General features: G+C 39.4%; 2 protein-coding genes and 1 long non-coding RNA gene across 13 annotated transcripts in view; 1 reads left to right on the top strand and 2 right to left on the bottom strand.

The window, feature by feature from the left end:
* TTC1 (tetratricopeptide repeat domain 1) overlaps positions 1-19,760 on the top strand; it is a 34,097-nt gene extending 14,337 nt beyond the window's left edge. For both annotated transcript variants that reach the window (XM_080398110.1, XM_080398111.1), the window contains exons 4-8: positions 82-194; positions 2,535-2,571; positions 4,329-4,477; positions 10,707-10,761; positions 19,114-19,760. In XM_080398110.1, the coding sequence (XP_080254236.1) occupies positions 82-194; positions 2,535-2,571; positions 4,329-4,477; positions 10,707-10,761; positions 19,114-19,247 (488 nt within the window). In that variant the 3' untranslated portion in view covers positions 19,248-19,760. The remainder of the gene's footprint in view (positions 1-81; positions 195-2,534; positions 2,572-4,328; positions 4,478-10,706; positions 10,762-19,113) is intronic.
* On the bottom strand, positions 7,202-19,132 carry LOC308068105. The gene is made up of 2 exons (XR_013929861.1): positions 19,000-19,132; positions 7,202-9,380 (listed from the first exon to the last, which is right to left on the bottom strand). It is a non-coding gene; the product is annotated as an uncharacterized lncRNA (long non-coding RNA).
* Positions 19,469-24,388, bottom strand: part of PWWP2A (PWWP domain containing 2A) — a 43,927-nt gene continuing 39,007 nt past the window's right edge. For 4 of the 10 annotated variants that reach the window (XM_080398063.1, XM_080398073.1, XM_080398074.1 and 1 more), the window contains one exon: positions 19,469-22,560. Coding sequence is in view for 3 of the 10 variants with exons in the window: in XM_080398074.1 (XP_080254200.1) it covers positions 22,490-22,560 (71 nt within the window). In the remaining 7 variants the exon portion in view is untranslated. The remainder of the gene's footprint in view (positions 22,561-24,388) is intronic. The other 6 variants (XM_080398069.1, XM_080398071.1, XM_080398075.1 and 3 more) reach the window with 2 other exon arrangements.

Here is a 24,388-nt window from a genome sequence, read left to right as displayed (position 1 = left end):
TCGTAGCCATGTGGTTCACGGATTGTACTGGCATTTGAAATAAATGTTCTGTTTTGGGTTTTTTTGCTATTGCACCTGCAGACTATGGAGAGGCAGAAGACTCTTATACGAAGGCTCTGCAGATTTGTCCAGCCTGCTTCCAGAAGGATAGGGCTATTTTATTTTCGAACAGAGCTGCTGCAAAAATGAAACAGGTGAATATTCTTTATATTTTATGAAACACCATGTATTGATTATATGACAAACGCAGTAATGAAGTCATTAGGATACATAAAGGAGGCAAAGGCATAAAGCTGTCTGCAGGTTTTGCTGCTTGCTAAGTCTGTCATGCTCCTGGTAGAAATGCTGCTATGCTTGGTTTTACTGAGGATGAATACAAACCTGAAAGTTGCAGTTGGAACAGCTGTTGAAAGTTGCTCTGCTGCATTATGTTTGAAACACTAATTATTTTTTTTTCAATCTCCCTATTGTAATCAAATTCAAAGTTTATGTGGAACAGATGTCTTTAGGTAGGTTTAATGTATACAGACCATATATTAGATTGTTTAGAATTTTAGCTAGTTAGTGTTTTTTCTAAAAGCCTGTTTGTCATATACTTGTCTTCATTTAATTGGATAAAATGCTTTGAGGCATAAGCAGGAGCTCCTAACTATGGCTTTATTAATTCAGTTAGTCTGCTTCCTTCACAGTTGCTATAGTAGGACAGACCTAGATAGCAGGGGATGGTCTGGATAGAGTGGCTGCAGCTTTCTTCATGTTTTCTATTCCTTTGCAGGTGCTCAGATCATAGAACCATAGAATGACAGAATGGTTTGGGTTGGAAGGGACCTTAATCATCCAGTTCCCACCCCCCCACCACGGGCAGGGACACCTTCCACCAGGGCAGGTTGCTCCCAGCCCCGTCCAGCCTGGCCCTGAGCATCCCAGGGATGGGGCATCCACAGCTGCTCTGGGCAGCCTGCTGCAGGGCCTCACCACCCTCACAGTGAAGAATTTCTTCCTTATACCTAACCTAAATCTACCCTCCTTCAGTTTAAAGCCACTCACCTTGTCCTGTCCCTACAGGCCCTTGTACAAAGCCCCTCTCCAGCTTCCTTGTAGCCCCTTCAGGCACTGGCAGGCCGCTGTAAGGTCTTCCCTGGATCCTTCTGTTACCAGAATTGGCAATATACTTAGGTAGCATGGATGGCATAGAACACGGTCTGTCTGAACAGAACTTTTCAATTCTTTAGGAGGAGAAGATGCTAAGAATTGAGGAGAAACCACTCTCTATTTTTGCCTTTGTTTTTAAGATTAAATTATTACAGAAAAATAGTACAGTAACTCCTGTCTTCAGCTTATCCTCCTGCAAAGGGAACATTCTGGCAGTTTTCCTCCAGTATTGGGACAGATGCAGCTTTGCTTAGAAATGTACCTTGCAGCCAACCATATTTAGGCATAAATAACACCAGTTCCTACTCAGCATAGAGTATTCTTGTTTGGCTAGAATTTTCTAATTTGCTGTTGGTATACTGAATTGTTTGAGCAGACAAGTTAAAAATGGAATAAAGTCTGTAATTTTTATTTCAATATGAAATATTCATATGAAATATGAAAGCTGTAAACTGAAAAACCTTGTAATCCAGATGTCAAGTATTTATATCACTGGGAAGCTAACCCAGTAGTCTCCAAAGGAGCCCCAGATGATAAAAGATCAGTGGAACCTGCCAAAGAAATACATTACTTTGGAGATTGATTTTTATTACTAGTAACTTACCCATTAAGTTTGTTCTTCCATACCTGTTGCACCTATTTGCTTTGCACTACAGTAAAAGCTTGTGAGGCATTCTTCTCTGAGACAGCTTCTGGTTTATGGAGAAGGAAATAATTCCTTGGGTGTAGAAAGATTACTACTACTTCAATGAACAGTACAAGCACAGAACAGCCTGGTTATTTTATTAATTTTTTTAAAAGCAGTCTTAGTTTGGGTGAAAATTGGATCTCTTTTGCTATTTTCCTTGTTTTGTTACAAGCAGATTGCTTAACTCTCATCTTTTAAGTATAGTTGTCTGGCTGCACTAAAATCTTGTCCTTACCACTTCTGGAAGTCTCGTGCATTTTCCCTTGTAGAGAACCCTGTATTACTGCTAAAGGTAGTATCTGCTTTCCAAATGTCTTACCTCATACTGACAGGAATTCATCTGGGACTCTTGGGAACCATCTATTCCAACCCCTTAATTAATTGACAAAGGTAGAAAAGCCATAGCTGGGTTAAGCCAAGGCCTGCAGATGTGACTCAGCCTTTTGACTGTAGCTTGCTGCCGGCTGTTCAGTGCAGACGATTAGTGGGGCAGCCGTGCAATTTGAACACTGGCAGCCTTCACCGAGAGGAAGCTAATCACTGCTAAAGAGCTTTACATCAGAAGCAACGGTATGAAAAGCCTTCATTACATGAACATGCCAGTTCCTTGGACAAACCTTTTTGCTTGCAATTGTAAATAATCTGTTTCCCAAGAAATATGATATAAACGTAACAAAACTATTTTGTGTTCCAGGTCAAGACAGAAGCTGCCCTAAGTGACTGCAGCAAAGGTATGACTTTTTTTGTTTGGGTTTTTTTTCCCCCTCTATGTGCTGCTCTTGTGCCAGATCCTTCATGCATAAATTATGCCATTTAGTGCCTTACTGCAGAGCTGTAATTTTGAGCATAAGGGTCTTTAAAGAATTTAAAGAAAGGCTGTGATGGAATACACCTGAATCTAGAATTACTTATATTATTTATTTTGTAAAATGCCTATCAAAATTTTCCTGTTTGTAATAATTTACTTTCTATTCTCTTGTGCCAATAAGGCTGCTCTTTGTACTACTTTTTAACAGGAAAGTCTTTTTATTGTGGAAGGTGTTTCCTTACACCTACTATTTTAAACCTACTTACACCTGCCATTTCCCCCCCCCCCAAACCTTGGTTTAATCCCCAAGAACTGTGAAGCTTTAGAAAAGCATTATCAAGTCCCTTTTGTGCAAGTGTTTATTTTGTCAGAAGGGCTTATGCCCTCCTGTTCTTGTCCTGCATAGTTTTCTCTCTGCAACTGCTGGTGAAACGATTTCAGCTGTGCATTGCTTTATTGCTTCCACCCACTCACTCATGCTTAAGTATTTGTTAAATTCCCCACAACAGCTGGGCAAAAAAAGTCCAAATTACCAATCCGAAAACTAATCCGATGGCTGTGTACCAGTACCGCTTGTACAGTAAATATGAGTTTGTATGTGATACAGGTATCTTGAAGGTAACAAGTTTTAGCTGGCTTCTGTCACTCTGGGGGTTTGCCTTGTTTCAGTGGTGATGCATTTTGAAAAATGCTTCTGATAATTTTGAGGAGGCTGAAAGGGAATCAGGCTGCTTTGCAGCAGTGAGACTTCAACCTACCATCGCTTGATGCTCCCCAGGGACTTGGCTTACAAACTGCAATGCAACACTTGGAGCACAGCAGAGCAATTCACACTAACCTGCAGCTTGCTGACTGTAGCATTGTCTTTGTCCTTCCAGAAGAAATAAACTAGAATATTTAGCTAGATAATCTTAGATGTAATTGTCCTGAGAACCATTTTATAGGCATTATATATGGGCAGGCTTTCATACTCACTCTTCCTATGATAAAAAATGGATGAAGAAATTCTTGAGAAATTACTATTTGCAGCTTCCTGTTAAAACTGAATGCTAAACTTAACTGCATCTGTAAACACAGTCACAGCTGCCAAAGGTATAAGGAGAGGGAAAGCTTAAATTCATTCAGTATGCCCCTCTGCTAACTTGTAGAGCTAATATAACCATTTGTGGATTCCCCACCCAGTTTTGAATGTTTGATATTAAATGGAGAAGAACACCAAAACTTCTCCTGAAGTTTGTCTCATCTTGAAGTGAGATAAGCAGGGAAATGCTTATTTTCCCTGCTATGTTTATTTTAGATATATTTATCTTTAGCTGTAACCTACTAAGACACGCATTAAATATACAAAAGCTGAAAAATATCTTACAGGTCCTTAAAATTTCCGAAGCATCACTTGGAATCTCTGCATATACAGTATTGCAAAATTATGTTTCCATGTTATAAATCACTTCTATCTGTGATAGATTGTAGACATTAAATGAAATTTGATTATTTGTATTAGACTTTTACAGGCAGATGCATGCCTTTCTGAATTATGACTTAGAATCAAGCAGAGTCACAGTTTAAAAGCTAAGCTACATTGTAAACGTAACTATGAAGAATTTAATACACGCTTAAGAATTCATTTGAGGGGTGTAAAAATGTTTAAGTAAAATACTGTGCTTTGTTTTTGTTTTCTAGCAGTGGAATTAGATCCTAACTATATTAGAGCTTTGCTGAGGAGAGCAGAACTATATGAAAAAACAGAAAAACTAGATGAAGCTCTGGAAGATTATAAGGCAGTCCTAGAAAAAGACCCATCAGTTCATCAAGCCAGAGAAGCTTGCATGGTAAGTCTTTTTAGTATACTTTGGCCTAACTTTAAACCAAGGTCTTTTCTTTCCTATTGTAAATATTCAATACTGTTTATGCGAGCAGCTTCATATGCAGTGATGCTAACCACTTTTTCAAGTCTGAAAGTGTAGTGGTTTTCTCATCTGGTTTTACGTAAGGAAGATTACATGAACTGCCACAACTGCCATGGCAAGTCTCAGGTCTATAAAGCATAGTCCTCTTTTTACCTTTGTAAAATGAGTGAAAGTAAACATGTGTTCTGAGCTGTAAGCATCTAATTACATGTTTAGCTCTTGAATAGTGTGCATGCATGCACATGCACACACTTCGTTCTAGTTTTCTGATGGAGGCTGTTAATTGTATTTATGCATGTGCTAGAAAAGATTACCTGAGCACTGCTGCATTTTAGCAGCCATCATTTCAATACTGATCTGCAATTTGGAGATCAGAATACAAGCACCCTATAATACAGCTCTTGCTAGCTGTTTAATTAGTAGGAATCTGGTTTTCCTTCAGTAGAATTATTTTTTGGATTGGTAAATTTGCAGTTGAATGCCTTTATGGCATCGTTATGAAATAATTACTTTTTTGGTGAGTTGATTATATAACTTTGAGAAAGGCAAGACAGACAGGATTCTGTCAGCCTGTATCTGTGTTTGTATCTACTTTAAAATGTTGATATTTTTGTTTCTTGATTTAGCTGTTTTCTGTTCCTGTGCTTTGCTATGCCTTGTGTGTGAATTGGCCACTTCCCGTTATTTTACCAATAGTGACTGAAGTCTACTATTAATCTTCAAAACATTAGTCTTTCACTTGAAGAAGAACGCACCTTGTGCTTGCAAACAGCACTCTGTCGTGATTCAGCTGCTTTCTTCATTCTTAAGGGGAAAAAAAAATCTGCAGTTTAGTGCTGTGTTCCAATGTCCACTTTCACAATTTTCAAACTACAAATACTTCAGAAATTAAGCATTTCTTGCAGAATCTTTGCATTATCTCTATAAGTTTAAGGAAATGCTTTAAAAGCTTCCTTGGCCTTTAGGATATGTCAGCTTGGATGAAAAAAGGTAAACCCCTAGTACTGCCTGAAACCCCAATTTAAAATGTAAATAATACCTACCAATGGGGATTTAAAGTCACTGCCACAGCCTGCTGAGTTGAGGTTTTAAGTAACTATTCGTGTAAAATACCAGTATGAAATGATTTTTCTAGTCATATTTAGTATGCTAATGCTCAGCGTGGGAAATAGCTGTGGATTGGACAAATTCAGAGGGTCTTTTCACAAGGATAGCAAGAAGGGAAATTTATTTTGTGCTCTTCTTACAGCCTGCTTGCTGTTCTTATTTTTGAAAAGATGGTATGAAGGCTGTGTTGAAAGGACAAATGTGGTAGAGATGTAGCCACCAACAGCCTGTGGTTTTGAAGGAACATGTGCTAATGAAAGGTAGCCACTATACAAAGTACAGCAGTGATCCCTTTTTATCAAAGTGGGAGCTTCAGCTCACGATAGGTAGATGGTTTGCAAGCACCAGAGAGCCTGGAAAAAGAGCTGACCATTTTCTGCAGGGAAAACAGCAGTCGAAGTATTCTTTACTTCCATTTCAAGGTAAATGGATGCAGTTGTAAAATGTAATTCTTAGTTGGGTACCCAAATCCGTATACCAATACTTGACTTTTTTTATATCTAGTTAAATTTTCAAAGTGCATCATTATTTTAGTTCAGCTTCACATCAGTGAGCCTGCAACATATTCAGCCCCATAAAGGAAAAGAAAAAAATCCTTTGCTTCACCCACAAAATTCTCTAAACCCACGTTGAATATGTCGATGCAAAAATGTTTTTTGAAGGGTTAGGTCTAATAATTTTAATACTCCACTTAGAAAATAAATCATTAGTAGCGATTCCCGCCCCCCCCCCCCCAATGGTGTTTTAAGTGACAAATTAGAAACTGCCTTTATAGCACATTAAACAAGATGCCTTGCCTGAAATTACAAAAAACATGAAAATCCTTTGGGATCAATTGTGCTGATGGCAGAAAAATACTCTGCTTAACTGTGTAACTCGTGTTAGTGTTACCACTATGGTTTCACAAAACAGCTAAACTGATGTACTAACTACCTGCTGTTTACAAAACTGTCCAGTTGCTTTCCTTGTGCTAATGCTGGTACAGCTCATATCCGACCCTAGGGGAAGGCTGGTTCTATGTATGAATATGGCAGGCAACTAAGTCTGCTAAAGGGAAAAACAGCAACAAGCAAGCCCCCCCCCCCCCCCCCCCCCAAAAAAAGAAAAAAAAACCCAAAAAAACAAAAAACCCAGCAACCAAAAAGCCCTAAAGTAAATACTTTTATATTGCCTTGGCTTTTTGCAGTCAGGCAAGTCCTGCTGCAAGTCCAGTGAGAAGGAAAGATGTGGTCAGGGCAGTGCAGGAACTGGGGCCATCTCTTTCAGTAGCCCCCACTGACAAGGTCAGTTTACTGTACTGTGAAACAACCCCCTGATGCTTGTTGCATGCATCTAGTTGAGAACAGGAGAGCACTTCATCACCTAGCTCTTGGCAACGGCTTAATAAATGACAAGCTTGTCAAACATCATTACTGCATGGATAGTGAATGTGATGGGTCCATCGCAGTCTAGAAAAGAGTACTTGTGTTGGCCTTGTTTATAGTCTCCTAGCTGAGACTATAGCTTATTTGATCCAGGAATTCAGCCAAAGGAGTCTGCTGACATTTCTAAAGAAAACGATGGGGTTTATTTTCTGCAGCTTGTAGTCTGTTAGCGTTAGACTAGCTCCAGAGTGAGACCTAATGTAATCTAGCCGGTTGCTTTGTAAAATAGTTAATTAAATTAACTATAATAATAATAATAAATATATAAATAAATAAACAATAAAATTAAAGGAGTGCATTTTAGCAGCTCATCATGCTAATAACAACTGTGAAGATCAGATGGATTGTTAGGAACCACCAAACCACCCGGTCAGGACTCCACAGATTAAGACCTGGGGAGGCTCTCAGTAGTTGGTATGAAATGTAAGGAGTTTAAAATACATATATTTTGGCGGATTGGAACTCTGTGAAAGTACAGCTACTGTCCTTTATACCACTTGCAAAAAAAGACAATTTTCATTCAGTGAATATGCCTCTAATCTCACAAAAGAGTCCTTGCTCAGTAACCGGTAGAGATTTGGACTAGCAAAGAGTCATAAACAGTGCTGCTGATCTTCCTGGCCATCTTTCAGGAATGTTTTAGAATGATGAGTAATTTATATTTCGTTTTTGTGGCTGGGAAGTACAGAGGTTGACAATCACATATACCTTCTGCTCCTTGACCTCATTTTACTAGGTAGAGGCTTTAGGCTCACATGTGGTACAGAACACTTTGTACAAAATGCCCTTAATTTACACTGCAGTGGGATTTAGGACATTCTGCCCTGAGTTGGTCCTGTTCTTTCTCAAGTTTCAGGGTAGAAGCAACCTTTTGAAACTGAAGCTTAAAACTCCCCTCTTGAAAAATTGTTGTTTTACCCTTTTTAAAATATTCACGATAAATACCTAAATTTCATAATATAAACCAGTTCCAGCTGTAATGTTGACTCCACATATGTGGTTATTATATATATAGGAGACTAAGAAGCTTTGGGTTTTTGTAAGGTAAAGGGCATTGCTCTTTGCAGAAATATCACAGCATTTTTCCCCTCTTACTGGTAATGAAAATGATACGTCAAGAGAATCTGAGTATTAGCATCATTCACTATTAGAGCAAATTTTTCTCCTTCCTGTACATAGAAAATATTTCATATACTGCTTTACAGAATGTCATGATGTTGTTAAATGGCAGGTTAAAAATATTAAGTACACAGTAGTTGTTTTCTTTGATTTCTGATTTAGTAACTCCTCTAAAATTTCAGTATTGTTTATATTTCAGTACAGTACTAGTGTTTTGATTTAAATCCAAGCGTCACACACTTGAGTTACTTCTGACATCTTCAATGCCAAATTAAACAGTTTGAAATCATTATGTTTTATGGTCAAATAATCCCTATTGATGCTTTCCCAGAAAGTGTTTAATTATATGGTATCAGTGTATAGGTTTGGTTTTTTAGCAGGTGTGTAATAGCGTTGTGTGAATTTTAGCTTCAGCACAGTTTTTAGGGATTGGCCGGCTGGATAAACTTTTTTACCAAAAGGAGCTGTACTTTGAGATAAGTATCATAGACACCAGATAAACAGCAGTCCTTACAGACACCTTTCTGTAGATAAGTAACCTTGCAAATACTTTTCTGGAGTGGCAAACACTGAGTCTTGAATAGTAGAATTCAGACAGAAAACGTGGAGTATGTATTTCAGATTAAGGATTTGTGTCTTCAATTCTTGCTAAAGCCGTATGTCCAAATGGGAGAAACAGTCTATATATGCCAAACTCATCCAGGATTCAGCAAATCTCACATCACGATGCTAACTGAATTTAGGGCCTGGGGATATCCATATATGTTTTCATGCAGGCAGCTTAGGTCCAGATCTGCACCCAACTTAATAAGCCCCTCTGGGTCAGCAGGAGTCAGCTGAGGTCTGACCAGGCTAATTAGATCTGGCTCGCTGGCGGTGATGCTGGGCCTGGGCTGGTTTCAGGTTTAGCCATCCATGTGTATCTATTCTGTTTCTTAGTACTCATTTTTCTGTTTTGTTTTTTTTATTTTACCATTTTTTTCTGGGGTATACCGCTTCTCTTTACAGTTCATTTTCTATAGTGACAGGGTTTGCCTGTGTTCACCAGCGTTTCCAGCACTGAAGAGGAGAGGAATAGCCAGGCAGCCTCACCAGCGGGCTTTTTCTTGGGGTGAACATCTTATTTCACTCTGGCAATGATACCAGGATGATAAACCCATCCACGATGACTGGAGCTGTAAATGACAGGAAGGAACAAGATTAGGAAATGAATTCTTTAACTATGTTGAGAAGCCAGTTATCACAAGGGAAGCATATTAGGAGTGAATTCCACACCTGTTACCATACCCTGCAACTGTAATTAATTTACTGATAGCACCATTACAGCAGATCTGTCTTACTTGCTATGACCTCCACAAGAAGAGACAACATAGTTGTACATATAATTGCATGCTGCACTGCCAGAATTATACAGTAATAAGCATAGTAGAAAAGCTTGAAATAGTACTTCTGAAAAATCTGAAAAATGTATAAAAAGGGACTGTCATTCATAATAGATTTTCGTTTAATATTACATTTGACTAATTATAGAAAATAGAAAATTTAAATGAAATAATGGTAAATTTAGTTGTGGTGAATATAAAGTTCTAATTAAAAGTGATCATTGCAGTCATATAGGAAAACACCTACTGTGTAAGGATGGCAGATGAGTCACAGCTGTCCTAGGCATAAATGAGAATCTCAAATAGTTAGGAATGCATAGACCATGCAGTTAGGTAATCCTCCTAAGAAACATGTGAGAAGTTTGTGATGGTGCAACAGATTTTAACGCTGGTGCCAGTTCTGAGAAGGGAAGAAAGCACGTTAATGAACTGTTACTTGGACTAGTACCTTGCTCAGGATGAACTATTGGAGCTCCCTCCCCATGATGAACTGCCAAATCAAGGCCCTCATTTGTAATGTGCTCTCCTCCTTAGAACTATGCCATACATTGTGTAGTAAGATGCTGCTCATTAAACTATGTCCTGAAGTTCATAGACGGTTAAATCGGTGATCTTCTGATAAAATATCATGTTTTCACGGTGCAGCTTTCCCTGAAGTGTGATGCCACTGAGAACTGACTTTATGGATATTTCCCTTACTACACCTGTGTTTGTTCAGAAGTCAAATGCCGTGCTTGCTTAGTTCTCTAGCCTCTCTTACCAAGCTTAATGCATGCAGCAGAGGAAGCAGGGCTCAAATATGCTTTCATTGTAAGTCTAAATTTCCACATGCATTTCAGTTAAAATTTCAAGCAAACAGATCGGATCTGGTTTTCAGCAGTATAAACGCATGCCTGTATGAAACCTGCACTGAAAAGTTACGACTTATGGCTTAGGTAAAGTGATGTCATAGGATGCGTTACAGATTTTCAGAATAAGATGAAAATGTGGTTTGAGGTAAGGGATTCCTTTTAAGCCATAAACAGTGCATGCTGGGTATGTGTATGAAAAACCCATTCGCTTAACCTACAGTATTATTGAAAGCTTGGGTCTGATCCCAGTTTTTATCTCTCTCAACAGCGACTACCTAGACAAATTGAAGAGCGGAATGAAAAATTAAAGAAAGAAATGTTAGGTAAGTAGCATGTACCTGTAACTTGCATAATAATCTTCATAGTCTACTGGAAAAATAAAAATGCATGAGTAGAATCTCTTGTATAAAATTTGAAGAAGGTAAATCTTAGAGATACTTGTGTTAAACAAAACAACAAAACTCCCGATTTCTTTGTAGTTTTCTATTGCTTGGTTTCACCTACAGCCAAGTTCTAGCCAAATACTTCTCCCATACAGAAAAGGCTATTGGTTACATTTAAAGAAAGAATACTCAAGACCTTCTAAAACAATTTAATACCGATGCATGTAAAAGCAGGGGGAAATGGTTGTAACAAACCAGTTGCTCTGCCCTTTTTCTTTGAGTAAACCTTCAAAGGAGACATTCCCATGAAAGGGATAAAACAGGGTTTTCACTACACCTTTATGTAAAAAGTCAGCCAGCTGTAGTAGCTGAGCATGTTTGATCTTGTGTCTGAAGAAACAAATTTGGTTCTTCTTGTAGCACTTCCAACTCATATTTACCTTGATTTATATAGTATTTCAGTTCTGTTTGTTTGGAGGCTGAATTAGGCCTACCTAGTGTTACAAACAAGCATCTGGCCTTTCTAGGAGTGGAATTAGATTTCCTGTGTGGCTCGCTGTCTCTTGACTTTTTACAATTCTGCACCAAAGGATACTATTGACTCCACTTGTTTGTAGAAGAGAATTTAATTAGTGTAACTCAGTTGAATGTATGTGCCCCCATCATCATGTTGTATGATATTGCTTGGATAATATCTTAACTGGATTGAAGTAGTTCAAAAGGATAGCTAGTTAAATAAAATTGCCCAAGCAAGATCAGTTTTAATGTGTGATACCAAGTATAAAGCACTTCCTTGTACCACTCAGCGCTGCAGTTAAATTAACAGTTTTGGGGGAACCTCCTGCTCAGAAAGACTGCTGTCAGCATTTTCTGCTGTCTCCTAGCTAACGGGAGACAGTAATTGCTGTTAATTCTTGTAGGTTCAGACACTACATAAGCCAATCTGACATTCTGGTGCTTTTTAAAATGAGTTTTTATTTTTATATAATCTTTTCATTTGTAATATTTAGAAAATCCACACAGAAGAGCAAGGACAAAGGACAGTGTAAGATAGAGAAACTAACTGTACCTAACCTGTTTCAGAAATAGCTTTCAGTAGTTACCTGTTTACTCATTCTAGGTGTTACAAGTAGTAGGTGAAATGCTATTTCAAGATGAGTAGGCTTAGAGGGTTTGGGTTAGGAAGGGGGAGGACTGTTTCACTGTTCAGTAGAGTATCAGGTTAAATAAACAGTTTCTTGCATACTGTAACACTAATTCTTAAAATATTTGGGAAGAACAAACTGTTTCAAGGGCTTATGCTGAAACTGGTGTTTTGTTTCCCCCCCTCCCCTTACTGTGCAGGGAGTCTGATTTGCTCTTGTTTTGCATCTGTTTTGACACAGTAAAGTTGCAGTGAGTCTTTCTAGAGCTTTCTATCATCAGATTCTGTTTCCACCATTGTACTTAGAACAAGCCATGAATAAAGAAGGTTAAGTGTGATAGTGCTATAAATAAATGACAAATGCAGAAAATCTCCAGAAAGATCATGCCCATTTGTAGGACATGGGATGAGTTTCAATACACACTAATATGAAAACAATTCCTGATCTGTTTTGAACTCTCCATTTACGCCATTGTTACCTCTGTCTGAAGGGCCTAACAAATCACAAGGGACTATACTGAAACAGTACATCCAGTTTTATAAACTGTCATGACAAACCTAGTTCTATACTGCTAAGTTTTGCCTAGCTTTCAGACTAGATGTGATCTTTTTAAAAAGAAGTGTTAATCCAATGGCAGTTAGGATTTCAGAATTTTAATGGTCTTTTTGTGCAGGCTGTGATTCTTGAGAAAGGAATCCCTTCTCAATGATGTTACATACATGAAAGGAGATACACCGATGTTACTGGTGTAAACATCCAGGAGAACCAGACTAAGAGTAGGGTACTACAGCATATAACTCAATGTTTATCCACAACCTTTGCATGTGACAGGGTTCAAATAAATTGTCACATGTATCATTAAAATGATATGGTGTCAGTTGGGCAGGTGGTATTTTATTCTTACCACTGCTTGTGATCACTAGTCAAACATAAACTGAGCATTTTTTCTATAATGCAATCCCTTAATAGAACACTTGAAATTAAGTTAGGAATGTGGGCAGTTACCAGACTAATTTTTAAAGTGCTGTAAAATTCTCTGTATCTTGTCGGTAAGAGAAGATAGCAGTGAAGTCATGGAAATAACTGTGGAGGCCCGGGAAGGAAATACTTCCCAGGTTTACAAAATGCTGCTGTTCTGTCTAAAGTCAAGAAAAAAAAACCAACCTTACAATTGAAGAAGGGGGATTAGACACGAGTTCTGGAAGGAGTGGAAAAAGATAAACTTCATATAGTACAGTGGTTAAGAGATTTCTTTGGGTTGTTTTTGTTGCACAGTGTGTTTGTTCTAAGCTCTTTCAGCTTTTCTTTTTCAAGAATTTTGTTAATGCTATTTGCCAAATGAGTACTGTGTCAGAATAGACAGTTGCTTGTGGTAATCGGTGAGGAGATTATCTGACTACTGGTTAAACAGTGCCAGGTGTGCAAGGATTCATTCTTGCCTTCTCACAGGGGAGACAGCTCAGGTGTCTGTGTTGTATCCCAGATTTTTTTGGTTCCAGGAGAGCAAGTCAGATGCCTTATAGTAGTTCCAGGCTAGGCCCGGTCCAGGAGAACTGACACTAAACTTTTAATTAATCACCAACAAAAATCTTTAGAAAGAATGTCACAGTTCATGCTTTGGCTCCTTTTAAGTTTGGATATTGAATTTAATTCTTATTTTAGTCAGTGAATCAGCCAGTAGCATCATTTTCCTAGGCTTTTGTTCTGTCAACTAAAACTAAGTCCTGGTATATCCAACTAACTAACACTGTCATGAAAACTGGAGCTGTGTACAAACAAACCAAAATAAATGGAGTGCATCTTCCTCCTTCCCCAAGTGTGCTTCCTGCTTTCCAGGGCTGCAGCTCATTACCACATAGTTTGTCAGAAGCTGAAAGCACTTCTTAAGTGATTGTGTGTAAATAAATCAGAGTATGCATTCTCGGCTGGGTTTTTCTTCCAGACTACCTAACTATGAGTTCTTGAGTGCAAGTGGTAGTGCGTGTGGTTGATGAAGTTGATGGCACCAAAAAAAGCAATTTTTGTTGCCAAACCAAGTCCATTTCTGCTGTGTTCTGCAAGGGTCTAACTTTTCCAAAGCTGACATTTGTATTTAAATTATTTTCATATTTTCCATCCAGCCTTTGCAGGTGAGCACTGCCACTCACCCCTGGAGTTTGCTCAGTACAAACTAACCTCTGAGTTTCACATTAAAGAAAGCTTAACTTACAGCACCCTTTCAAAGCAGCTTTTAAATCTGTGTGGCTCTTCCCTTTTGAGCTTTCATAACGTGACTGCTCTCTGCCTTAGTAACTGTGCAGGATCTGAACATATGCTGACCATTTTCAGCTCTTTTTTTATTTCTCTTCTGACTTTAAAGCCAAAGACTTCCAGCTACTGTGCAACAAGCTAGTCTTGTCCAGAGAAACTGTAATGACTGTGATAACTGGGACCAGTTTCTTTGGGGAGAGGGGTGTGAGAAGAGGGGACATTTGGACTGGTTTTAGCAAGGTTTAGCAGCTTGGAGGCTGTGACCACAAATACAGTTTTCTGCATGGCTGGGGGGAGCCAAGTATATTGGATATTAAAAAATGGGATGGAACATATGCCAATCTGTGTAACCCATCTTATACAGACAGGGTTCATCAAATCTAATGAAAAACTATTGGGACTCCCAGCTTAAGTTATAAATGAGCGTATTCCAAAAAACAGTGAAATGTACCTGATTATCGATGTGATTAATGAGAAGGCCTGTCAAAGCCTATCACCTGGGCCTTTCTGTGTATATATATATATATATATATATATATACACACACACACACACATATATATATGTATATACATATATACATATATATATAAGAGATTTTTCCAGCTACTTGACACCAGCAAAGATATTTATTTGGCTTAATCAGCAAAGATATTTATTTGGCTTAGTGTCTAAAGAATTAGTTCCCCGTTTTGTTTGGGGTTTTTTTTCCTACTGAAGCATATATTGTGTTTGCAACTAAGCTGCTAAACCACAATACTGTATAGAGGGAGGTCACTTTAAATAATTCAAACCAGAGCTAATATACAATTAACTTTTAGTTCTGTCCTCACCATTTAGGGAATAGATTTGCCCTTGCTCTTTTAATTGCTTAAAATATAGTGTTGGTAATACAGAAAGTTACACAAAGGTGAGGTGAGACCTCATCAGGAAATTTGTCTTTTATCCAAAAAAAATTTCTTAACACAAACAATATCTAGCTTTTTAACTTCCAGGCACCACATTAACACTAGTAGCGGCACTAGAAATATTGCCAGATAGACTGAACAGCAATTAATTTTGGCTGTTACATCTTAGTGTAATTGTGAGAAATCTTTTCTTGCATCTGCCTTTTGCAAAAGGGTGTTAAATTGCAGTTTAGGTCAGTAATTGATTGAATCACAGACTTCTGAGCCCCGAATTGATTTTTACCAGTTAGGGTTTTTTAAACCTCAGAATATTGCTTTGCTGAAGAAATTTTAACATGCTGGAATTCCAGGTGGAAAGTAGACATGGGCTTTCTGAAATATAAAGAGCAAGATCTATGAAAACACAGTCTCAGAGAGGAGAATATGACCCTGCTCGGGGACAAGTGAGTGTTTGATTGCTGAGAGCTCTTTGCAGCTGAGTCAGAGCTCCACATGCCTTCTTCCTTCCTTCAAGCACAGTCTCTGTTTTAAGAGAGCTTTTCTTTGCAGGGAGGGGGAGGTTGGACTTAACTGCGTATCTTAATTTAGGGATGAAAGGAGAGTGGGAGAGGAGGAAATAGCGCTTTCCTACAATGATGGGTTTATGTGCGCCAAGACAGCAGGAGCAGTGCTTTGGGCCTGAGTTCCCGGAAAAGGCAAGGCTTTCTTCTGCTTCATTAACAATTTATTAAATGTGCCTGCACCAAAAGGCATTGCTGTATGTGGGTTTAAGTGAATGAACAGGAAGGTGACCTGTGACTGTATTGTTTGAATTATTCAGTCACAGTGAGATGAAGAATAAAAATATCATACGGTCTTCGGCTTCTCCCAAAGAGCTGGCCTAGCTACAAGCAGGAATACCAGGGCAGTTGTTCTGTGTTTGTTGGCTCTAGCATGACCGGAAAAGAGCTGTCGTACTAACTCTGGTTAGAAAAGACCTTTCACAGTTTCCTGAGACAGGCAAAGTCGTCTGCCTGCTCCTGAGCCAGCTGCAGTGCCTGGAGAACTTGTGAACTGCTTACAACTGACTCTGGCTGTGCCAGGATTCTTTCACCAGTAGAAAAAGACACTTCTCACCCCAAACCTGAAGCTAAGCAGCGACCAAATGTTTGTCTAGAAGTACAATAGCAACTGTTCATCCCAGTCATAGAGATGCTATGAACAACTTCATGGTTTTATAACCAAAATGCTTTTAGGATGCAGTACAAAATTAAGAACTTAATAGTTAAAACAGGCTGTAGTTTAAAACACCAGCGGTACAAAGAAGCTTGTCCTAGCTGAGCCACTTGCTGGAATGACTCTGGTCAGATCACTCAATCACCTCATCTGGTAATCCACATGGGGGGGGGAAATCAAATTGAAGAAAAATTCTGTCTCACCAGCTACCTGCTTTTGTAGACTACGGTTGTCTTCTGTTTCTTGGGTAAGGCCCATGTTGATGCCCAAAGGCCAATCTTGCTTTAACATAATTACACAGATCTCGGAAAGGTACTCAGTTGTGAACCAGAACTTTGATGCAAGATCTTAATGACTTTGGCGTATTTAGGAGTACCATAGAAATGCTGTTAAGTTTCTTTATGCAGGATTGAGTTGTTCTTAGAATGAGATGTTTACATTTTCCCCCAGCTGTTGGGTTTTTTTGTATTTTCTGTGAATGTGTTCAAAAATGCTTCCCCTGCCCCAATTCAGTTTTGGAAATGTGATTGTGAAAATAGCATCTTTTGGTTTATGGTGATGGTGTTTAACCTGTCTTGAGCTGTTGTTGGATTGTAAGAGATAAGGGCCATACCTCCACGGGGTAGGTTCAGACTTTGGTATCATTTCTGTTCTGAACACTGTCACCTGCAGTGTCATGCAAGGCAAATGTCTTGATCTGTATGTCCTCCATTTGTGCAGCATAAACACTGCTTGTCTCTTTGTGAAGGACTTGCATAGGGCTTTGCTCCTTATGTTTCTGTACTTTTACTGCTTCGGTATGGCTTAGCAACAAAGCCTGAATTAAATTCTGGCTGTTGCGTTGTAATGAGGAAACTTATACAATAGCAATAGTGATGATTGCGGTGCTGGGTAGAAACGGGGTTTTCAAACAAAAGAACTTAGGAAAAGCAAAGAAACTAAGTAAACATTCATATGACTTTGCAGTTAGGTTCCGTTAGTTTAGAAATAGAAATACAAATGAAGATGAGTAGAATAAGATGTTTCTCATGACTTAAGATGGCTTGCTGAAACCACACACATGCAGGCAGGAATAGGTGTGGCATTTGCATGTTTTACTTCCATAGAATCATTTAGGTTGGAAAAGACCTTTAAGATCAAGTCCAGCCATTAACCCAGCACTGCCAAATTTACTGCAATGTAAGCCCGTACATTAACTGCAAAAAGTATTTTAAAAAAAAAAATATCTGCAAATTGAGATCACATAAGATGAAACTGCTATGTAACACTAGTAGTTTAGAGATAATGTATCTTATAAAAGTCTAAAAATTATGGAAAATGAAATAAGCATGAAAATTATAATTGAACAGTAGTCTTGACTACTTCAGTTGCTCAGCTGGATTTCCTGTGTGCCAGCTATTGTCGTCACTTTCTCCCCACCGTGAGTGCACACAAAGCTCCCAGCAAAACAAAATCCATTGCCTTAGAGAGTCTAGTAAAAGTAGAAGGCTATTTGAAAGGCAGTGTGTAGCCTGTGGATGCAGACCTAGGGTAGGCTTCAACTTGTCCAAACTTCTTCTGCTTGTTCTTTGGGAAATTAGTCTACAATTCTGCATTGAAGCCAGGGGGAAAATAGTGTTTTTCTTGAAAAACTGACCATCATCCTCCTTTGTCTTGTCTTGCCAGGAGCTCAGTTAGCTTGTGTTTAGCCAACACCAAAGTTGTTACCTCAGCTTCTTGTTTAATTTTATGCATTTTATCTATTCTGTCACCTCTATATAAACATGGTGGGTTTTTTTTTTTTTAAAAAAGTCCTTTTGTTGGCCTTCCCCTTTTATAGGTGGTAGTGAGATTCATTTTCTAGAGTCAGAATGCATGTATAATACATATGTTAATAAAGCCTTTAGATTTTCTTAACTGTTATACTGCGTGTATATTTAACAATGCTTGTTAAATAATAGCTGCTTAGAGCTCTTAGTAGTGTGAGTCCTGAAGAACTGTGGTTTTGAAAGTGAGTTACTGATATGACATCCCATGATATTATGCTGAGGGTGTTTGCAGGCCAAATGTAAAGGCTGTAAAGTTGTATGCTTCAGATGGAACTCCTTAGTTTGCACGTGCAGATGCAGTCACAACGATTAATTTTTTTTTCTTTGTATCTATATACAGCTCTAGAAAGGGATTTTTAATAATTACAAACGAGTAGTTTGAACGTTGGCTTTCATTGTGCCTTTTGGTAGTCTAGGAAACTGGCCAGTTATAATACTCCGGATTGTTTATAGAGCTGTAGCTGCATCAAAAATGACCAGAACTGAAACTTTTATGTTAAAAAATTGAAAGTTGGCAGCATCAGTTATATTCAAGCATTATGTACAGGGGAGACCAGTGCTTTGTTGTGAGCTGTTAAAAACTTGGATGCTTCAAGAGCTTATAACTGAGGAAATGAGGTGCTTCTGGGTAGCTGTAACCACATAGAACCATGACTGACTGCAGCCACGGGCGCTTCATCAGGGCTGCCTGAACAAACCATTCAGAACCAGCACGGTCATCTGTGTTCAACCTCAAAGCTGACAGTAACTACATCACAATTGGAATTTTTAAAATTTGTGTTCAAAGCCTAAATATTCAACAAACTGCAAAGATTCCTACAGCATTTACCTTAAATTAGTAGATGAATTTACCTTAAATTAGTAGATTAGTAAATTAGTAGAGCCGGACTCTGTTGTTGGGTATAATTCAGTGGGGATCTGCCCTCCGCTTAACACTTAACGCCTTATCTTTACTTTTTGTTGTAGGCAAACTGAAGGATCTCGGGAATTTGGTTCTCCGCCCCTTTGGCCTGTCAACAGAAAATTTCCAGATAAAACAGGATTCATCAACTGGTTCATACTCCATCAATTTTGTTCAAAATCCAAACAACAATAGATAACATGGATTCAATCTAGTTCTGCTGGCTTTTAGGCTTTGTGACCGTGTGCTTGCACATACCAATAAAAGGATCCAGCAAACATTCTTCACACGCCCCAAGTGAAGATAAGACTCAAGCATATTCATTTCTCTGCTTGTGAAATTACTTACAACGTGGATGTAAAGCAGGTCATATTTGACTTCCCTTAGTGGTTAACTGTGTCCACTGTGTGACTTTTTGAATATTTTTTTTTTTCTTCCCTTGCAGTGTTTGGCTTGTCCAACAGTCACGTTCATTATTTTGGCCCACTCAATGCTGGTAACAAAATTCTAGAAAGCAATTCAGTTGAATCAAAATGCTCACGCACTTGTAGCCAAGAACAAAGCCTAATGGTGTCTTGGGGAATTAATGAATCTAGCAGAAGCACTTCTCCACACTCAGCAGGTGGATATGACTGACAGCATGCATGGAAGCAAGCCAGCCTCTTCTGTGGAATAATTTCTCTTTGTAATAAAGGCTTAGTATTTCTGTTGGTTTGGTTTGTGAAGTTCTTGCCTTATTTGAATCCTTCCCGTGGTGGTGGTGTTAAAAGTGTGTATAGCCACCCACAGATAACGTACTTGCAGGACATTAATTTGAAGCATTTGATATTTTTTTTTTTTTTTTAATCTTGCTTATAGCAATATTGGTAAGTTAACCTCAGGCCACCCTTACACCACAGTTTTACTTTTTATTCATCTTTCTGAAGGCAGCAAGGAAATTTTGTGCCTATATATATACACACTTTGTAATGGTACCATAACATTAATTAAATTTGCTTGTCTGAGATTCATTCATATTGCAGATACCCATAACTGCAAACAAATAAGTGATGTTAAAGCTGACTGTACTGATCTTCATAGTATAGTAGGCTGTGAAATGTGTGTATTTCTATACACACACATATATAGGTGATGTTGAAGTAGTTCATTCAGATTTTGGAGAAGGGGGTATCTTTTGTAATTACTACTTACTGTTTCTTAGATTGATGCTGAAATGTTTACATTGGAGGCAGATTTTTCAGTTGTCTCCACGCAGATTTCAATACATGATTTACTTAAATAGTTAGTGGTGGCTGTCTGTTGGCTATTGGTTGTCATCTTGAATTTATTTCAGGAAGTTTCTTCGTGTGCTTAAGGACTGAAATTAAGTAGCTCCAGTCTTTACACTAATATGCCTGAAAGGAATAGTCTCTCAAGCTGAGGTGTTCTTGGTGCTTTATTTTCATTTTTGTCTCTGTAGCTCGGGGCGGGGAGTGTGTGTGTGATTTCTCTTTAACTGTGTCCTGCTGCATTTTCAGTTTTGGTTACCTATTTGTTTGTGAACAAGTCTGCAGTGAGTGTGTATTATTAAGTCTATGGGAATTAAAATGTCGTTGTCAAAAGAAGAGAGAAGCCCTAATTCACAGTGAGGCCTGTGCAGCCTTTAGCATCTTCTGCATAATTAAAATCTCACTTAAGTAAATAACAGCAAACAGCCTCCAGGATCTCCAAGTGCTGAGCTTGTAACTGTGCTGTGCTTTACTGGAGTAAAGTTTCTAATGTGCAAAGCTGAATTTTCTTTACTAATCAAGTTTGGGCAGAGGGGTAGGTGGGCCGATGGGGGGGTTTAAAGAAAGATGTCGCTCCTCGGAGCGACGGGCTTGCCAGCCGGAGGCTGCAGGATCCAGGCAGAGGGCTGAGCTCTCCCAGGGCAGGTGGTACCAGGGCGTGTGCTGGGAGAAAAGTGTGCTCACCCCCAAGGGGCTGTGCAGGTCCAGATGCGTTAATTACCTGTAAACCCACTCTGCTTTCAGAAGAGAGTTCTTCAGATTTGGGGAAGGCTTCTGGGGTTGGGCGGACTGTTAGGAGAGATTATTAACCTCCTGAAAACTGGGATTCTACAGAGCAGAGCTTCAGAGGGCTGAAGGCTGTAAGTGGGGCTCGTGCCCAGCAGCGCGCAGGTACGCCTGGCTCCCGCGCCCCTGCAGCCCTGGGACAGGACGGCAGAGGTGGCAGCCCAGACAACTGAGGCTGGGAGCAGCGGGTGGCCCTGGGAGCGGTGCAGTGCACCTGGAGCCAGGCGGTCCTCTGACCCTCGAGTTCCAGTAGCTAACTTCCCGCAGGGTCGGAAGGGTGGGGAAGGGAGTGCGTCAGGGCTTTTTTCTCATTTACCAACATTAGCGCTAGTCCCGTGTCGCTGGATGTGAAGCAGATCAGTCTGTGCCCTGGGTTTCACCCAACTGCAACATATATATATATATTATATGCCCACACCCTTGGGACATATGTAAATGGAACCACTTTGAAGCTACTATGGATACTTTAAATTTTCTATATATCTTTGTTATTACCAATTAATTGCTATCTTTATGCATTCACTGTATGTGTATCTGGTATTTACCAAGTGTAGGGCTGTTGTGCAAAGTTAAAAGCAGGGGCTTTTAGCAACCTGCTGTTTGTCATACAAATGAGTTCAGTGACAGATTTTCTTTTGTTCTGTTCCTGCTCCACATCTTTCAAGGGCTGGGCTGGAGAGCTGCACACATGCCTCCTTGGGTGGAGGCCGGTTAGCTTATTCTGGAAAATAAAAGCACGACAAAACTTCTGAAATTACTACCGGCTGTGCAAACACAACAGCAAGTGCAACTTCCCTGCTGGATGCCTGATCTGTACCTGTAGCTTTTAAACGAAGGGAAGAACAAATGAAGCTGAAGGATTGCAGCTCGTTTGCTTTCCACACTTGGGTTTGTAATTTCATTGTCTTGTGTGAAAGGCAGGTTAGTGTCACAGGAAACTGGGCACACGGTCACTGAGGACTTAAATCTATAGGTCGTACCTACTCGAGGTGCCACTCTTTCAGATAACACATTGCAGAGGTTTCTGGTTTATCAGCCATTACAGCAAGTTCTCCTCTAGGTAAAATTCCAATTAATTGCCTGAAAGAAGTCCTTTTGCATTGTCCAAATCCTGAATGATTGCATATATTTTGCTTTTTATTTTTAAAAGATGTTTTTAATGTCTAAACTAGTTATTACAGCTGCCACCAGAAGGGTAATTGGTATATTCCTTCTGGTGTCATTGGCCACAGTTCCACCACGGTGCCAGGGTGTAGTCACACGAGTTGGGCTTCAACCTCTAGTAGGAACAAAATGTTTTATGAAACATAATCTTTTAAATATAAGTGCTCTTAAACTACTACGTTCCTTACTAATTTGTTCCAACAATTACTCACCTTTATTGTAACTAGCATGTGCCTTTTTTCCACTTTGAGGTGTCTGTCCTCAGCTCCCAGCTTTTGTTCCTTCTTACTCTGCCTGCCGAATAAAAACCCTGTTAGTACCTGGGCTGTTCTCCCTGAACATGTTTGCACAGTAACCAAGGGGCCTGCTGGTCTCCAGAAGCTGACAGACAGGGCTGCTTTCAGTCTCTCCCTACAAAGAACTTTCCAGGACTTCCATAATGTTTGTGTCGCAGCCCTTCCATTTTTTGACATTTAGGAAGGGATACGAGAACTGACAGATTTATTTCCCTTCTGCTCTCTACAGAAGGCGTCCCACTCTTACTTCATTGTTTATCCCCTCCAAGATTGTCTTAACCCTTTTGGCAGCAGATGAGCAGAGTTTTACACCTCCCCGGGGCTGTTTCTGGGACACGGGCTCCCCTGTCCTGTGGCTGCAGGGGACGTTTTCTCCCTTGTGCTAACGCAGCTAAATGCACCATGAGGTCCCGCTTGCTGAGCTGTGTCTGCTTCCCAGTGTTGTCCCACCCTGCTGGTGCTTACCAGCGCTTTCAGGGGTGACTTTAGATTTGCTTTTCAGTCTCTGACAAAAGTGTCAACTAGTATGCGGGCTAGCAGGGATTTGAGCAGAATCCCTCAGGACACATGGCTGTTTGAAGGACAGTGGCAAACAGATCTGTCAGGGGGACAAGCTTCATCCACGAGTGTATCATTTATTTTATCTTGTAGATAGTTATCTGCAAATACTACGTATACTGCAGGGTGCCATGCCAGGTAATGCGTCTTTATAATTAGACTTACTAAGCCTGGTTGAATGACAAGGTCTGTTTTTAATAGATTTTAATTGCATGTTTGCCTTCAATTCTTTATTAATGGATTTCTGATCCTGTTTTCAGATTCCTAGCCCAGATGTCAGATTAACCAGCCTGTGTTTACCTGGGGTTTCCTCTCTGTTGCTCCACTGTCCTGTCACTGTATCCAGCGTACATTAAAGGCAAATGGGTGACCCTGCTGGCTGTTTTAGGTGAAATATCTGGGCTTATTTTCCGTCCCATTAAGTGTCCCGCCTGGTTGCTAATAATGGCAATTTCATCATACCACTTGCTTTAACTTGAGAAATACCAAACACCACTACTTTTATGGTCTGCAACAGGCCCCCACCATGTTTTGGGCACTGCTTTTCTTCCTAATAGATTAAAATTTCTCTTGTACCATCCTCATCTTTGTTAGCCATGTCTTTTATAAGCTTTCCTTATCGAGATTATATTCTCTTACATCAAGTTTATAGCAACTATTTATTCTTCCCATATGCATTAGATTTATTTTTTTAATTGCTACCTTCGTATCACTGTTGAACCTCCTGGCTATATAGCCAAGGACTACCTCATGTTGTAGTTTTAGAATAATTTTGTATTTCCTTTGTCTAGCATCTTAGAAATATACATTCTTCTTTTTCATTTGCTTATTTCTAGTCAAGTGTATCCTATTTTTCCTTCTAGTTTTATGTTTCTAAAGCAGGGATAGAAATGGAAAAAATATGTATGTTTTTATGTGGGTAACGTGCACAGTCCAGACTCTCTGTCTATAACCACCCACTTCCAGGACACTGACTTTTGTCTCTAGACACTGTAAAATGGCTCAAAGTAACATATCCAAGGTACCGCATTAGAAGGCCCTTCTAGAAGTAATTTTCAGAAACTCCGATTGCCCAGTATGTCTCCAGCAGTTTATCTTTTCATTACAAGGGTGCCTGAAAAATAGCCCATCTGTTTTCTGGGGGCCATTAGTTCTGTTTCCTGAGCTTTGTTATCACACTCATCCATACGCACTCGGTAGCCATTTGAGTGTACAGTATTTAAAGCTGCTGCTTCTTCCTCTCCTTACTCCACCCTTCCTGAATAGGT

Source organism: Falco punctatus, assembly GCF_963210335.1.
Source record: "Falco punctatus genome assembly, chromosome: 8".
Lineage (NCBI taxonomy): Eukaryota > Metazoa > Chordata > Aves > Falconiformes > Falconidae > Falco > Falco punctatus.
This window is presented reverse-complemented; position numbering and strand designations above follow the sequence as displayed.